Source organism: Anguilla anguilla, chromosome 8, assembly GCF_013347855.1.
Source record: "Anguilla anguilla isolate fAngAng1 chromosome 8, fAngAng1.pri, whole genome shotgun sequence".
In the NCBI taxonomy this organism is placed as follows: Eukaryota; Metazoa; Chordata; class Actinopteri; order Anguilliformes; family Anguillidae; genus Anguilla; species Anguilla anguilla.
Window position 1 is genome coordinate 25769249 of NC_049208.1, and position 17321 is coordinate 25786569.

At 44.9% G+C, this 17321-nt stretch overlaps 2 protein-coding genes across 3 annotated transcripts; one reads left to right on the forward strand and one right to left on the reverse strand.

Moving 5' to 3' along the window:
- Positions 1–1097: 1097 nt before the first annotated feature.
- cap1 (CAP, adenylate cyclase-associated protein 1 (yeast)) lies at positions 1098–11786 on the forward strand. The gene is made up of 13 exons (XM_035428797.1): positions 1098–1250; positions 5835–5939; positions 6442–6542; positions 6906–6983; positions 7170–7313; positions 7567–7652; positions 8092–8197; positions 8300–8480; positions 9068–9246; positions 9474–9597; positions 9693–9775; positions 10039–10182; positions 10910–11786. The coding sequence occupies exons 2-13, from the start codon at positions 5837–5839 to the stop codon at positions 10991–10993; spliced, it is 1413 nt and encodes a 470-aa protein (XP_035284688.1). The 5' UTR covers positions 1098–1250; positions 5835–5836; the 3' UTR covers positions 10994–11786.
- A 1212-nt stretch (positions 11787–12998) lies between these two features.
- Positions 12999–17321, reverse strand: ppt1 (palmitoyl-protein thioesterase 1 (ceroid-lipofuscinosis, neuronal 1, infantile)). Of its 2 annotated transcripts, XR_004766505.1 has the most exons (11): positions 17187–17321; positions 16650–16791; positions 16207–16316; positions 15546–15673; positions 15110–15180; positions 14924–15026; positions 14727–14817; positions 14501–14599; positions 14308–14379; positions 13165–13521; positions 12999–13106 (listed from the first exon to the last, which is right to left on the reverse strand). XR_004766505.1 is itself a non-coding variant. In XM_035428801.1 (10 exons), exons 1-10 carry the CDS (start codon positions 17187–17189, stop codon positions 13399–13401), a joined length of 942 nt encoding a protein of 313 aa, XP_035284692.1. In that variant the 5' UTR covers positions 17190–17321; the 3' UTR covers positions 12999–13398. The 2 variants fall into 2 exon arrangements, 1 of the variants encoding a protein (XP_035284692.1); XM_035428801.1 differs by having other exon boundaries at positions 12999–13521.

Sequence of the window (17321 nt, forward strand, 5' to 3'; positions counted from 1 at the left end):
CCCTCATTTCAGAGACAGAAACAGCGGCACTGCTGAGGAGGTCCTCAAACTGAAACTACGCTGATCTAAGCTGACTTGTAAACATCCAGTGTGATTTGCCCAGGCAAATCTAATTTGTGTGGGTGTTCCTCCGCCCCAGGTGACCATAAGCTACTCCCAGTGCAACTGTTTATCAGTCCATTTAATCACGTCCTGTGTCACCAGGGCTGAAGTCACTGTAGACATCAGTAATGAGCTCGTGGGTTTTAATCATTAATTCCCACACACCAAAGCCTAGACACATGCACCTTAATTTAGTGTATGTGTGCGTGTGTGTGCGCACGCACGTGTACGTGCACATGTTTCTTCTCTGTCTCCTGATAAACTTCAGCTCTGGAGGGAAGGACATGTTCAGACAAGAAAAATGGATACCAGAGGGTAAAATAATTCTTCCAAAAAATGTAATAAAATAAGAAATAAGATCCAGATTGTCATCCATGTGCTAGCAAGATTGTCAGTATTAATCTCCTATAAACAGCATGGCAGAACTATCCAGTAGTTCAGAGCTGTGGTCAAGGCACCCCCCAACCCCCATTAAGACTTATGGGAAACACACTCTCGCAATCTTTTCATTTTAAGCCTGTTGAAACTTGCCACGTCTCCAATCGGCCTACAGATGAACAGCAAAGGGGAAAATCTCACATCTCCATGATGTACAGCAGTGATATTTGTACTGATCCCCAGCTACTGGGTTGTGAAATTGTTAATAAATTCCCCACTATGATTATTCTACAATTTTCACTGCACACAGTAAACCTCTCAGATGCATCTCCACTCCAGTTAAAACATGGTTTACATTGTTGATGGCGTTTTCATTGTCACTAAAAAGGATAGTTATCACCACTAATGTCGTACAGGGGATCTGGGTTCAGAAGCAAGTGCACAGATTAATAACTAATAAATACTGTACAGAGAAATGTAATGATGGAACGACGGCATATGCGGACATACATTTTGAAGAGCTGAAGAAACCGTTCAGGGTGGGGAAATAAGCGGAAGGTTTCTGTCTTTCTTTACTTATGTTCACGCTCTCTTCTCCTTATAAGGAAAAGGAATGGCTATGCGAGGAGGGCGGAAACGGCGCGCGGTGACAGCTGGGAACTTCCCTACTGATACAGGAAGACCGAGACGGAACAAGCCGATTGAGCTAGCAAGCGCCCACGGAAAGCAAACAAATTAAAACCGAAATCAGCCCTAGTTTGAGTGAGAAGGTAAGGTATATATCTTATTTGAGTCGTGCTGTGCGCGTAGTGTTTCACTAGTGAAGCCCAAGTAGCACATAATGTGTCACTTATTAATGCACCGTTTCGGTACCTTAAGATGTCATATTTCGCAGCTTTCTAAATATTTTATTGTCCAGATCTATGATTGAATAGCTATACACTTTAATTAAAATATATACATTATGTAGGCTACGCCGAATGCATTGTAGTCACTGACGCGGCGCAGAAATCAGTACGGAAAGTTATGTCTTTAATTTTGCAGAGTAGGGCGCAGTTCGGAGAGGGAGGGGGTATTCGTGAAAATACAGGAAATACCTGAAAGATAGCGACAAGAGGGGGTGCGAAATCCGTGGTTTTTACCATCTTTATTCGAACTTGTTTCAATGTTATTTGTTTCTATTGATGTTATGTTTAGTAATTTACCAGACTCTCAGATTGTGATGCATGCCGTGAGCACCGCTAGCTACGTTGACGACTTCCAATCCCATTAAGGCCCACCTGGAAAGATTATCTGGCCAGTTAAGCGAAATCGGAGCCTAACTGGCAACACAACGCTGTGCTGTCTTGACGCAGTATAGCCAGTGTCGCTTGGCCTATTTCTCTCACCACTACAGCAGACATGACCTGCATTAAGTCTGGACGTAATGCAGACTGCGCCCGATTGCATCGGGTCTGCGCATTCAGCGATGGCACGAAGGGCTTGGACATGCCGCGTAACCCACTTCTCGCCCAGTCAACATGAATGCCTAACAAGCTGAATGGACAGTGTGTTACAGAATAGGATTCGTAATCATATGCGAAACTTTCGGTTATATTACCGGTAACTAAACATTCAAGTGAGGTGAATTGACTGGTACAGAAATGTCTGCCAACATTTTTGGGGTGTGTCAGTTTGAGCACGGATCATTTTTAAACTGAATTTGGTATTATCAGGGAATTTGTGTTTGATATTGCCTTCCGTTCCTAACATTGAGAGTCTTCTAGCATTTTCCTAGCTTTGGCGTTTAGTATTAGTAAAGCAGTGAGTGAAACGGACTCACGAGCTGCACAAACGCGGAGACAGTTGGACCCCCTCCAAGCTTTCTTGGCTGCAGAGCTGTAGAAAAGGGACACCTCCAGGTGTGGGAGACGTCAGACCTTTCATAATGCCTTTGCGCTATTTGGGGTGTAGAATTGCGTAATCTGTTATTCTATATTTAATCTGGCGCGATTTGTTTGAATTATCTGGTTGGTTTTATCTGTTACAAACCAAGGTGAATTGTCCCCCAGTCTTCGCAGTGCTGGGGAATCAGAGAATCGGAGCACGTGCATTTAGGTCAAGGATAGGCAAAAATGGGCCTCAAGAGCCAAAATGGATCAGGTTTAAAAGAGTACCTACATAACTACAGGACTTTAATGGACCAGTGTACCGCCCACATGTGTAGTTGCTGGAACATGCCTAGTAACATAACAGGTTTGCAGGGAATCTTTGGGTAAGAAACAGGGTGACAGAAGATTTGATTGGTTTGGTGAAATATTTAACTGTGGAATATTTCAACAGTTTCTCATTTTACGGTTTGAATAATTGTTGAGAAAGAGAAAAAAAAATACTAGAGGAGAAAACTTGAAAATCCAAGCTCGAGTTCTGTGTGGGTAAACATTATTTATTTTATTGCCCAAAAATGACTGGATGCAGGTATGGCTGCAAGACCTTAATTGTTCCAGCTATTCCTTTAAGAAAGGAGACTTTTAGTCACAGTCAGGTGTAGCTGGGCGTGGCTGACTGGGGCTGAGTGCACATGTGAGCACCTGTGAGTCAGTCTCTTTGCTTTCCAGGTGTTCGGTTTCTATGTGTGTTACGCAACATGGACCCTGCGGCTGTGTGTGTGTGTGTGTGTGTGTACGTGTGGCTGCACTTGCCATTGTGAAAGGACCTCTTTCTAACTGCTGCGGAACAGTGGCTCCTCACTTTGCTAAATCAGCACAGAGACCTTTTTTTAGATAGTGCAGTGTTTGCATTGGATAGCTGCAATGCTTTTCCTCGAGCTTCCATTTGAAGACAGGGCGTAACAGGTCCAGTGATCTGTGTATTATATGAGTGCATTAGTCTCATCATCAAGCACTATATACTGTATATCCAGGCGGTATAAACAACCAGGGTTCTGTGTTGCTCTTGCTCTTAATGTCTGTGAATGACCAGCAGGAATTCACTGATAGGATTGAATCCAGGATGAGACGGTGTTGTTACCTTTGTGAAAGGTACTGAAGATGTATTATTTCAGTAAAATATCCCTATTTGTAATTTGATTGACTGCTAATTCAATTAATTATGTAGGCAATTTAAAGCTCTCTAGTAATTGGCATGTATGAAGCAAACTGTGTTGTTGAACGAGCATGTTTTTTTTTTTTGCATACAGAATAAACTTTGCAGAATAAACATGCATCATTCTCAGCAAAAAGAAGTTTGTATGAAATTAAATGGTTGTTTTAGGATCAAAAGTACTATTAGCACTATACTTTTTCATATTGTATTAATGCCGTTGGCCTTAAACAAAAAGAAACCTCCAGAAAACAGAACAGTACTTGATGCTGAAGCTCTGACAGGCTGTGTTGGTTCAGAAGTAACACCCTGCTGTTCATTAGCATTTGATATTGATAAATCCATATGAAGAGCTGCATTTGCTCCCCAGCCCCTACCCCCATCTGCCCCCACAGTAAACATTATAGTTAGTAGGAAAGTTAATTGGTTCCACCAGAGCCAGCTATGGGTATTAACAGTGATGACACATGCTAGCCTCATCCATTCTCTCCTGCCAGAGCTGGCTTTGTTCTTTCTTTATTGTTCTGTATGTATGTGAGATATCGCCTAGTCAGTAATAGGCTAACAGCAGAAATACTTAAGGAGGCACAGGAATGAAAGAATTATGTTTAATCAACATCATTAAACCACATTTAACCCTCTAATATTGAAATGTGGGAATTAAATACAACTAAATACAATTAAATGCAAGCATACAAAATAAATGCGTGATAAATGTGTCTTGCACATAGTGTGGGGTGCAAATGAGGCATGCCAACTGTACAAGGTTGAAGAAGAGATACTGTACACCTCAACACCACTTCCCTCACACTTCAAAGATGAAGGCGTGATGTACGGTGTAGTCTGACAGGGTAGATGCGCTGGAGTGAAGGCTGTGAGAGGATGTTGAGGAGATGGGTAAACATGGCACTGGAGGCAGAGCCCTTAGGTTTTTAAACCCCGAGTGTTTGCCCATCTCCACTAGGTTTCGTTTGTCATCCCAAATTATAACCAGCAGCTGGAGGATTTGTGCCACTTATCAGTTTTTCTTTCCCTAAATACCTCAGTTTCCATAAACATTATTTTGTTCCATGCGTTGCCCCACCCCCACCCCTCCCACATTTCCCTGGAGATGGAGGAAGAGGGAAATGCAGAAAACAAACTGGGTGATGGGCAGCTCTCCAGGAGCAGGGCTGTGGCAGTGGAGAACAGAAGTTGTGTATGTGCAGCAGTGAGCCCCCTAGTGGTGGAATAAGCTGCGTGACAAGTGCTGCTAACCACTTCCTGCTGCCGTCTCCGTATGGCTCACGTCTAATTGAAATGTTTTCCCTCTGTTTGCCTCCCAGTTTGCATTGCTCAGTGACGTTTGTAGACCAAATTTAGGGTGTGTATATATCGGAGTGTGTCTCTGTTGTTTCTTCATTGTGGTGACCACCAGCTCGGCTGCAGAGTCATGGTGCTGAAGGGCTTATCTTCACGCACAGCTGGGACAGGGAGATCACGGGTGCTTGTAGGACTAAAGCGGCTTCTGCTCTGAGGCGAGGGAAACCGTGATTTGTGAATCCCCCCTCTGTCTGTGGGCAGCAGTGACCCCTGGTGGCTGACTGCAGTAGTGCACTCCATCCTGAAATACAGCAGGGGTCTTCTGCAATGGGACAGGCTTGCAGCTGCCATTGGGAATTTCAGAGGAATAAATATTAGGGATTTTTTTAAAGAAGTTGCTGATGAAGATGATGATAACAGGCAAGGGAACATCCAGTATGCACAAGCCTGTAGTTGCCATCAAACTTCATTTATGGTTATGCACTGTCTGTGCACACCTGAAAGATGTTCCATGACTTGTCCAAACCCACCCACCCCCCAGCTTACCCTTCTTTCCTGTGCATTTTTCCACCGCTGTGAGGGAATGTTTAACTCGCGCTGACATCCACATTCTGTCGGCCCCTGTAGGCAATCTCTAACATTGCAGAACTTAATTTAGCTAGCGGCTCAGATGCTGTTTCTAGTGCTGGGGACTGTACTTGTCTGTCTATGCCAGGTTTGTGAGCCTCTAGCTTTCATGCCATCTGTGGCCGCTGTTCTAGTGGTAATTTGCTCGGACCCCACGGTTTAGCACGCGCGCATCACAATGTATTATTCATTGAGGATTTGTCCACCCAAGTCGGCTTTTGAAGCGATGTTCTCAGCAATAACTCCAGTTCACTTCCACTTTCCACCAATGAGAGAATAGTGATGTAGACACCCCTCCCACTCCACTGACCTCTGCCCCCCCTGATCCCCGTCCCCGTCCCCAGGTATGGCTGAGCTGGCGGGTTTGGTGCAGCGCCTGGAGGTGGCCGTGGGACGCCTGGAGGCCGTCGCGGGGGGCGGCGGCAGCTCTGCTGGGGGAGGCCCCGAAGGTACCGCCAATCACTCACCTGGCTGAGTCCGCTCTAAAGGGCTCGTGCAGTAAATTCACACACCTCGAGAGCAGCCACGTTTAAGTGGGGAACGTCGTCATCCAAAACGGTGCTGCCGTTATTAATTGATTATGGAAAGGTGATGTAATGGTGAGGCAAGAATGATAAACTGCTGCATTATCAACCACTTAAGTCTTCGATGGTTATATTTTCATGGTTTTATGTTTCTATCATTAGAGCTTGTTATGGATATAATGCATTTAGCAGAGTTAAATTGCATCAGTGCGTCTTCACTCGCTGATCTAGGAATGCTGTTAGCTCGGTGTGACACCATTGCTCATATTAATCAGGTGAACACACTTATGTTTCTCCTACATTGCAAGTCATTCCGACAACAGCGTTTACTAAGTGCAATGTAATGTGAATTATATTTATTCATCACCATAAGCGTCCCTTATGTACTGGATATAATAGTGAACACCCCCCCCCCCCCCCTCCACAGTGGTGTCTGCGTATGTGGAGGCCTATGATGACTTCATATCTGGACCTGTAGCGCAGTACTTGGTGATCAGCGGGCAGATTGGGGGCGATGTTCAGAAGCATGTAAGTGTGTCTCACGCTGGCTGTCTGCGGGCTGTGTGGTCCCCTGGATTCTTATGTCTGCATGTCACTCAAGGCAGGATGCTCTGATGCAGGGGCGTGTCCAGTCTTACCCGAAAAGGGCCGGTGTGGGTGCAGCCTTTTGTTTTAGCCCAGCACCAAGACACCTGATTCTACTAATTAACTATGCTGGTCTTTCATCTAGACAGTGGAATCAGGTGTCTTAGTGCTGGGCTAGAACAAAAATCCTGCACCCACATAGGTCCTTTTTGGGTTAGATTGGACACCCCTGGTCTGGACAGATGAAGAAGTGCTGAATAAAATAAAATGTCTTCTCTGTGGTCCTTGTTTCTCTCTCTTTGTCAGGCGGATATGATGAAGAAAGCTTTCACCTGTCAGAGGCAGTTCCTGGTCACTGCCTGCAACTCCCAGAAGCCTACTGATGTACGTAAAATCACAGATTCACACACACCAAATTAAAAGACAACATGCTTGCCTTTCAAGAATTTCTGTTAAGCCTCTATATAACAGGTTATCTTGTTTTTAAAAATATGAAATGATTTGGAAGACACTAGGCACTGCACTGGGTTGGGTGAGCGTTTTGCCAACACTCTGTCCTTCCACCACTAGGCCGCGCTGTCGTCCCTGCTGGCTCCTGTGTCCGACATTATCCAGCAGGTCCAGTCCTTCCGTGAGCAGAACCGTAGCTCTCCGCTCTTCAACCACCTGTCTGCTATCAGCGAAAGCGTCCCTGCCCTTGGCTGGGTTGCCATGGTAAGAAAGAGGGGCTGTATAGTTGTCGGCATGGAGACCGCGTTGGTGTTTGTTTTCTGTTGTGGCTGTCATGCCTATTTCTGCCTGGCTACCTGTCCTCCTGTCTCCTTCTGTGTGACTCATAGTCTCTCTTTCTATATCTATCTCTCCCTCTCCTCTCTCTGTTTCTCTCCTTCCCCCTCCTCTCTGTTTCTCTCTCTGCTCCTCTCTTTGTGGAGGATGTGTTGTATGATGGGGTCTCTGTCTCTGGCAGGCACCGAAGCCGGGCCCCTATGTGAAGGAAATGCAGGACGCTGCCATGTTCTACACCAATCGTGTTCTTAAGGATTACAAGGAGAAGTGAGTGCCACCAACCCAAGCCGTTTGTGTGTCTTTCTCTCTCGCGCACATGCGCTCCCCCTCCCTCTCCCTCTGTCTAGTACGGTTGCGGCCATCTATACACATATATACATACATACACACACATGTTTGCAGTGTAGTTTAACCCATTTTTATATTGCTCCTCTATGTATGTGGTTGCCTCTTTGTGTAAATTAGACAAACGGTGACTTTAAAGGTGGTTCTGGGAGATCAATGAATTAAATCTGTTTGGTTTCTTGGTCCTAAGTCTGCAGGCTTAAATTTGATCACAGCTGAGGATGAAATCAGTCGACTCAGTGAAAGAATGCATTGCTAACTAAATGTACAGCACTTAACAAGCCTCAGCCCATTAACGATGCACATTCTCCATGAAGTCTGTAAAGATGTCAGCAGCAGTCTCCATTCCCGTCTCTGTTAGGGATAAGAAGCATGTGGACTGGGTGAAGGCCTACCTGGCCATCTGGACCGAGCTGCAGGCCTACATTAAGAAGCACCACACCACAGGCCTCGTCTGGAGCAAGACTGTGAGTACCTTCCTGCGCTGGCTGCCTGCATGGCCCAAGCACAGTGCGTCCGCCTGTGTCTGAAGCTTGCACAGTCCAGGAATGCCATTTGCTCCCTTTTAGGGTCCGGTTGCCTCCGCCTCCTCTGCAGCTGTACGCCCTGCTGGTGGGGCTCCTCCTCCACCGCCGGGGCCCCCACCCCCTCCCATGGATTTCAGCCAATCATCTGCTGGCGGCGACTCGAGCGCCGACTCCCGCAACTTACTATTTGCTTCCATCAACAAGGGTGCCAACATCACCAAGGGTGAGTGGCAAGTGCTGCTTGCTGAAACTGCACAAACTGGGCTATGAAAACGGCATGCTGCAGTGTGCTTCCCTGGCAGAGCTTGTTTAAAACTGAGTGAAGCACAAAAATGCTCCGCAGCAAGAATGCTCTGAATTGTAAATGGTAAATGGACTGCATTTATATAGCGCTTTTATCCAAAGCGCTTTACAATTGATGCCTCTCATTCGCCAGAGCAGTTAGGGGTTAGGTGTCTTGCTCAAGGACACTTCGACACGCCCAGGGCGGGGTTTGAACCGGCAACCCTCCGACTGCCAGACAATCGGTCTTACCTCCTGAGCTACGTCGCCCCAATTGTTAGAGTAAAACTATGGAGCCTGAAAAAAGCTGTGTTCACCGAGGAACATACTCGCATTTTATTTCAGGATGGTTCCGTTTACCCTGCATTTCAAAGGTTCCAACTGAATGACTTGTCTTCCCTAGTTGAACTCTGAGATATTTGTAACCCCTTTCATCCCACATTAAAACATAAAGCATCACAACATTCGGAAGGTCTATTTGGAGAAGCACTTGTATGTAACTCCATTTTCTCTGGCCCACTGACCCAGGGCTGAAACACGTGTCTGATGACGAGAAGACTCATAAGAACCCGGCGCTGAAGACCCAGGGAGGAGTCGTGCGCTCCGGGCCAAAACCTTTCACTTCACCCCGTCCTGCGCCGGCCGCCGCCCCCACCGCCCGCACTTTGCCCCCCATGCTGGAACTGGATGGCAAAAAGTGGAGAGTGGTGAGTGAGCAGACACCTTATGAACATCTCTGAGCTCAGAAGGGCTGGGTGACTGCCTCTGGGTTAAGGATACCGAGCTGTGAGAATCCTGTGGGTCTGTGAGTCTGTGGCCATGACCGCTGCTCTACCAGGCACAAGAGCTTGTGCTGGATGGGTTCTCGTATCAGGTGATCGCTTTTTAACCTCCGCTCCCCCCCCCCCCACCACCTTTCTTCCTGTCTCTGCAGGAGAACCAGGAAGGCGCTCAGGGGCTGGTGATTGACGACACGGAGCTCAAGCAGGTCGTCTACGCCTACAAGTGCAACAACAGCACCTTGCAGGTCAAGGGCAAGCTCAACTCCATCACCATCGGTACGCAGCGCCCCGTGCCGCTTTGCGTCTGTACGCGCGTCGCGCCCAAAGCGGCGGCCGTCTCGTTCACGTCTCCCGTCTGCCCTCTCTCTCAGACAACTGTAAGAAGTTTGGCCTGGTGTTCGACGATGTCGTCGGGATCGTGGAGGTCATCAACTGCAGGGACGTCAAGATCCAGGTGCGTTCCTGTCTAAAAGTGCTCCGTGGTTCCACCCGGGGTGCAGGGCACCATTTTCAAACGGCCATTTGCATGATGCCGGTGATAACATTGTGAGAATCTGCCTTAAAACAGAAAGGCACTCGTGCAGTTGTGTTATTCTGTAATGATTCTGATAATGAATTTAGGAAAGTTTGACAGGTGTACCTGGGTGGGGTTCGGCCTGCTGCTCTTTCTCTCGCGTGCAGTGCGTGTGCGTTGATGCCTTTCTTTTTCCGTTCAAGGTTATGGGCAAGGTGCCCACCATCTCCATCAACAAGACAGACGGTTGCCATGTCTACCTGAGCGCTGATTCGCTTGCGTGCGAGATCATCAGTGCCAAGAGCTCGGAGATGAACGTGCTGGTGCCAGGCGCGGGGGGAGAATATGTAAGTTCCGGGATGGGGATGACAAAGCAAAGGGAACAGTCTCGGTGTGAATATCAATGGAGGTTATGGGGTGATGGGTATGACAAAGCTTTACAAATACTTTTTACTGTTACAGCGGGAAATGTTTTTGGTTGTAATCTATCGTCAGCAAAATCCAATCCACAGCTGTGCATTGGGAAAAACAATACAATTGATTGATTTATACAGTATAGTGGTAAGGGAGGCCCCATATAGAGAACTATGGAAGCCAAGTTTATTTCTCGTAGTTCTGACTTTATTTATCGTAATTCTGACTTTATTTCTCGGATTTCTCTTCAGTCCTGAAGTGTTAAATGGATTTTGCCTTGGTATTAGCTAGTATTTTCTTGTAAGAAGGAGCATATTCCTGTTGATGTGACCATTTGTGCTATGTCAAACTGGAAGAGCATTTGTTTACTTCCATCCATGTCAGAATTGCAAGAAATAAAATAAAATTGCGAAAAAGTCAATTCCACAAAATAAAGTTTGAATACAGAATTGAAAGTCAGAATTTTGCTAACTTTTTTTTGTGGTGTAAACAGGCTTCCATAAAGAACAGCTGTTGATCTGGAGATAAGATGTATGGTGGAATTAAAGGTGGCATGGGGATTGTTTTAAAGGAAGTTGAAACCAGGAGGATGAGAGCGTCTGTCATAAGTCAGTTTTAACAAATTAAATGATGCACCCTCTCCCCTTTTCCCCCCCCTAGACTGAGATTCCTGTACCTGAGCAATTCAAAACCGTGTGGGATGGCAAGAAGCTGGTCACCACAGCAACCGAGATTGCAGGATAAAGCAGCCCACGAGAGGCCGCCCCCTTTTGCAAATGCCGACCTGACTAACCGACCAATCACAAAGTAGACTGAGATGCCAACCTCTCACACATTTCCTATCATCCAGTTACAGCTGCAGCCCCTACCTTCCTTTTGCCAATGAGAGGACTGCTTGCTTTATGTGGAGCACTCCTACAGCCAATTGCAGGGGAGCGACTTCATTCCGTTCGGTACACAGGGCTTTATCAGTGGCCACTGGGGAAGTGAGTTCATTGAATGGTTTTATTTTCATTTTGCCAATACCAAGCTTCTGCTTTATTTTGAACATTCCAGCCAATTTAGGAAGATGGTGAGTGATTCAGAAATGGCCAAATCAAAAAAAGTAAGGATTTGTCTGCTTTTCTGTTCCATTTTGACTCCTCAAGCAATCGGGTTATGTTGTGCTGATTTCTGTAACCTCATGTGGGAGGGTCATTTATGTCTGATTCTTGTTTCCTTGTTCTAGTCAGGGGGGGCAGGCGTACGGGAGGGCCAAGGTGGTTTTTGTACCATATATGCAATTCAGCTGTAAAGCACATTTACAACTTTCTGCAGTCATTGATACTATCATTCAAGATGATGATGATAATAATAGTCATAGAATTAATGACAGAATTTGTGTCCTCGTCCTCATTAAAAATCTAGAGAAAATAACGAGTTATGTGCAGGAACACTGTTGTCTTTTTTTATCATTAACACTGAAGAAAAACAAATGTAAAAAAATAATAATAAAAAATTAACACCAAAAGTCTTCTTCATCTCGTACGACACTTTCCATCTCGTTGTACGTTCCCATTAATGCCTGCTTTCAGGACTCAACATTCCACTTTTCAAGCTCACGTTGAAGCAGAAACAGGTGGTTGAAAGTGAGAAGGTGGTGAGGACAGGTGTCCCAGTTCTGGGTGAAAACTGGAAGCGAGGAGTTGTGCAGAATGCAACATGCCATTTAAGGCATTGTGGTTGAAAAGTGTGTACCTCCTACGTGTCCTGCTTTACCCTTTATAGGGCTTGCTTTGTGTGACCCCAACATACCTTCCTGTCTGCCTGTCTGTCTCTGGTGCCCTGTGATGAACCTTCTTGTCCTGGCCGTTTTCCTCCACTCCGGCATGTCCTTTGTGTCAAGTTCCAATGATTCCCCCCCCCCCCCCCTTTTTTTTCATTTAATCTGTACTCTCATTCTGAATTCAAATCCTGTTCATGAGTACTGGAGGAAGACATCTTCAAAAAAAAAATAAACAGAATAATTCATAGACCTTGTGTCCATCAGTATCTGTATTCTGAATGTAAAAAAGGAATGGATTATCAAATGACTTTTTATGGAGAAATGAAAAGCAAGATATACCACTGAATGGTGGGGTGATCAGACATGGGGTGTATTTTAAAAGCTTGCGAAGCTCTCTAATAGCAGTGAGTGTGTGTTGTAGCAGCCAAATTATATTGGTAATTGAAAAGCATAAAGCATAGTCACATTTCGCATAAATACAAATTTTACTCAAAATCTCAAGTGTATTTTCAGATAAAATATTTCCTAGGAGTAAACATAAAGGCAAGCTTCTGTAAATCGGTAAGCAAAAATGTAGATGTAAAACGCAGGAAGTTGACCGCTTCCTTATAAGCTGTGAGATTTTTTTATTGAATCACTGGTCCATTTAAGTGGAGCTGAGCAAAGAACCTCCAGGACAGAACATTGTGCAGCTGCATGTGAAGGACGTTCCAGTGCCCCCCCTCCCCCCAGGCCCATCTCCGAGTGTAACAGAAGGTATGTGCAGCAAAAGGTATCCAATGGTAAAGATGCAGGTTTGGTGATTTGTATTTAAATCTAAACGGCTTCCAAGTTTTAGTGACAGTAAAATTAATGTTTCAGTGATATATTTTAGGAATAAACTTTCTGGTTTAGGGCTGAGCTGAACAAGATTGGTGTATAGAGGATAATGAAAGACATTGTAGTTTTTATGCTTCGTATAATAAACACACTCCCAGAAACTGATAATGGACCATTCAACTTTTATTTCCAAAGTTTACCTATTCATTTTTTTATAAAACACTAAAATCTAAAATCATTTGAAATCTTTCATATATTTACTCATTTTCATTTCTGTAGAGACAGTTAAACCAAGAAATTTTCAATTTTTAGTTTTTTTTTTTTAGAGCAACACAGTAAGGTAGATGAGCATCCATCTTCACAAGCAGACCAATTTAGTTGCGTTAAATTGATTACAGCAGTTAAAGAAACAGGAGTGCAGTGCAAACATGTGTGAGCTATAAGCATGTTTAAGTATGTTACCAGTATGTTAAGGACTGCTGGCATGTCCAAGCATAACATGCCGAATATTACACTGAGTTTGTGCCCAAGTTTGTCCCACTACCAAATACAACCCTGTGTACATTCAGCGAAGGTACGGCACCAGCTTGGCATTGAACCACTCCCTGGTGAACTGCAGGTGATCTCCATCTGAAGCCAGGAACACCAGCTTCCCTGCCTTGTCCATCTCTGCAAGGCCTAGGCGGTCCTGCAGAAAGCAAATGCAGGTCCTATTGGTGCTGGACTGATAAACTCACAGCTCCAGTTAGCGTGGGACTGAATACATGTAGGTCTTGTGAGTATGTGACCGAAAAGCAGACACCGTTAAAAAACTTCTATGAGCACCGTCACATTGCCATTAAGTAGCCAAACCGGCAGCAGACATGAAGGCCATTGTACAACCAGGAATTACTATGAAGAACACTTGCTTTTATATGATCGCTAATGCAACAAACCATGACTACAAGGGAGGGAAACAACTTTACGCAAGCACAGAATAGGCTAGTTTTCCCAGCGGCATTTACCATGTAGCTATTAGCTAAGTAGTGTGAGCAATCTTACCCCATGCTTGCAAAAAAACTCTTCTGCATGCAGATCAGAGGCTTAGCAATAATTACTATAAAACAAAAACCTACATCCCTACCCTCCACCAGTGACTCCCTGCAAGTAAATGTGCCTCCATGTGGGCCTATGACTACCAAGGTACAGATGGCACTTCGATAAATAGGTGGTCTTTTGGAAAAAGTCCTCTAAACAGCAAATTATACAGTCCTTAAGAATGCTACTAAAATGGCATCTCTGAAAGGGAAACTGGTCTTAGGGACATGAGAAAGAAATTCAACCCATATCCAATATACCAGTCATACAATGGCTACCCTACTATAACAGTGCTGTGTTACTTGTGTCCTCCAATGAACTTTGACTTTTGTGGTTTGGTCACAATAGAGAGTTGTATGTGCATACGTACGTGCGTTAATGAAATATAGTTGTTTACCTCTTTATACAAAGTGCTTTCCTGAAGAGTCTCAGTTTCTTTTGCTTGACCTGACTTCAGAAAACCAAACCACTGAGAATGACAGCGAGAAAGAGATAAAAAGACAGAAAGGAAAGGGGCATAATTATACAATAATCCTACTGATTTGTCCATCATTCATATATGAACATAAGGTAGGCCAGTTCCTCTCTACCTCTGAGTCTACTGGGTCAACTATTTGGTCCTGCAGGAACTTCACCATCACAAAGTTCTCCAAAGACTGTAGGTTCTTCTTATAAGTCTCATTCACTCCCTGGAAGCAGGATAATGAGCAGTGAGAGAGAGATTCTGGGTCACATGAACAGAAAGACAGACAAATGACATAAAGAAGGGACAGAAGGACAGAGAGAATGGACATAGAAAAAGACAGATGGACAGACCCGTTCTTGGTTGATGTCAGCGAGGAAGAGGCTGTGTGTTCTGTACAGGTCGTCATTGAGGGGGTCATGCCAGTACTGCGCCTGCACAAGACTGAGAAAGAGAGAGTATTTGAGAGGACATTCACATTTACAAAACACACACGCGCGCGCACACACACACACGCGCGCATGCGTGCGTGCACAAAGCAAGCACGTACTGTTTCTGCACAAAGTCAGTGTAGGCCCCAGAGTTGAGCTCCTTCCGGATCCAGTCACAGATGTGCGAGCTCTCTCCTGGGCAGCGGGGAAGACCGTATACTCCTGAAAGCATAGAGCAGACCTGATGGTTGCTCAGTGTCACAGAGAGGGACAACATGCCACTGCCCCCATTCTGCTGTGATTACCTTGGTGCTGCCCCCCAACTGAGATCAAAGTTTTCATGGGGGGAGATGGACAGCGTTGAGCTACTGCTCTCCTGGATGGATAGAGGGAGGAAGAGAAGAAAAGGGAACAAACAGAGCGAGAGACATCTTCATTTTATACTTGTTCCTGGTTATGGTTATACACTTTGTTGTACGTCGCTCTGGATAAGAGTGTCTGCCAAATGCCTGTAATGTAATGTAATGTAATGTATTCAAATGCCCAATCACCAAAGGTCCCCACTGAATCAACTGCACAAATCTTTTCCACACCAAAGGTTGAGACTATCCTTTTATCGCATTAACCTCACATCTGTAATACTCCTGGCTGACCTAACAGTGTCTAATACAAATTTATCATCTCTTCACTCACATAACAGCTTTTGACTCCTAAAATGGGCCACAATCAAGCACAACTCACAGGAACTGGCCTCCCTGGGAGAACCCCATGGCATTGTAACCCCCCTTCAGTTTGGGGTCCTGGGACAGCTGGTTACACACAAACGCCACCTGAGCATTGACGTCCATGAAGAAGCTGTTCTCAGTGTCCTGACAGGGAAACAGAAGAAATCTTGGTTAGTGTTGGATGTGGATGAAAGAGGCTAGGAGAGTGTGGGAAAAGTGAGAGGGGTAAGCATAGTCTCAATAAGGTAGTTATTTAGGGGCAGGGCTACCCAATCCTGTTCCTGGAGATCTACAGTCCTGTAGGTTTTCACACCAACCCTAATAAACCACACCATTTTCAAAAGGTAGAGGTCTCATTGAGATACTAATTAGAAGAGTCAGGTGTGCCAAATTAGTGTTGAAATAGAAACCTAAAGAACTGTAGATGTCCCGGGTCAGGATTGGGCAGCTCTGTTTTGGGACAAGTCAAGAGATTGCAAGAGGATTAGTGTGGCAGGAGTAAGGGGTGAAAGTAACGTTATTGTAGGGAAGCCAGTGGGTATTTTCAGTCAAAAGAGAAGGGCAGGAGTGTCCAACCAGATACGAAAAAAGCTCAGCCCAGCTTGATAACACTTTATTCCACTAATTAAGCAATCTTGGTCTTCATTCAAGACCTAAAACAAGAAGCTCTGTGGCACCTGAATAATGGTTTCGCCTATCTTCAGCGACAGAACGTAGATTCCAGGCACCTCCTCTTCAACCATTTTCTTTATGCCACCCATGCTCAATGGGTTACAGCAGCTGTCCCCTACACCCACATACCAGAAATAGAAACAAAACAGAGCCCTGTTGTGCTGCGAATGTTCCCCAAAACTTATAAGTGAAAGTGACGTCAAAGCCTCTCTCCCACTAAAGAGAAAGAAGACTAACTTCCTTGTTAAAGCTTACAGTAATCACTCTAAACATTCTTAAAAAATCAACTTCACGTCATCTTTGCTTTTCGTTCTTCAGTATATATCAAACTAATTTCATTATCGTTTTTGTATAGCCTAAGTTTTATTTACATCTCTTCTATTCATTCAAGACGACTTGTCGCAACAGAAAGGTACGGATTATAAATTAGGCCGTTCTTAATTCTCACCCATTCCGTGCCACATAACAAGCGGAGTGGTTGTGTTGGATCCCCAAGCCGAACCGAAGATAACGAGCAACAGGGGGGCCGCTCCGAAGAAAAAGCGCAGGAGAGACGAGGATGTCATGTTTGAAGGCTTTCTCTGAAAATGCTTGTGGAAAGACAGGCACACACAAATTCACATCAGTTGGTAAATCATGTGACAAAAAATGGAGCCAGAAAAGAAGGAAGCGGGCGTCATGTGTTCACAAACATATCAATGACGAATTAAACGCTTAAGATGCGTTGGAAGCTTAACCCAGTTTCTGCGCATTTTTTGCCGGGGCAAAATAATAACTAACTGAACACCAAGCCCAGGAAAAGTCGTGGAGCTAGCTAGCCCGAATATATAGCTAGCTCTCGTTAGTTAGACACGACAGGTAGTTAACAATGATTGGTATTAAATTAATCTTTGCCGTCATGAATTACACAAGTGCTTTGCAAAAATAAATGCCAAGCAAGCAACACGTTATTTGCTCTGATTTACAGTGTTAATATCAAACGTACCATTTCTAAGACATGCCTAGAAGGTTTAGCAGTAGAGTTTCAAGGTAGATGCTTCCGTGTCACGTGACCGTCGAGTGCCACGTAATTTCCTTACTGCTCTGTTGCTTGAAACAATGTTTCTGACTTGTATCTCTA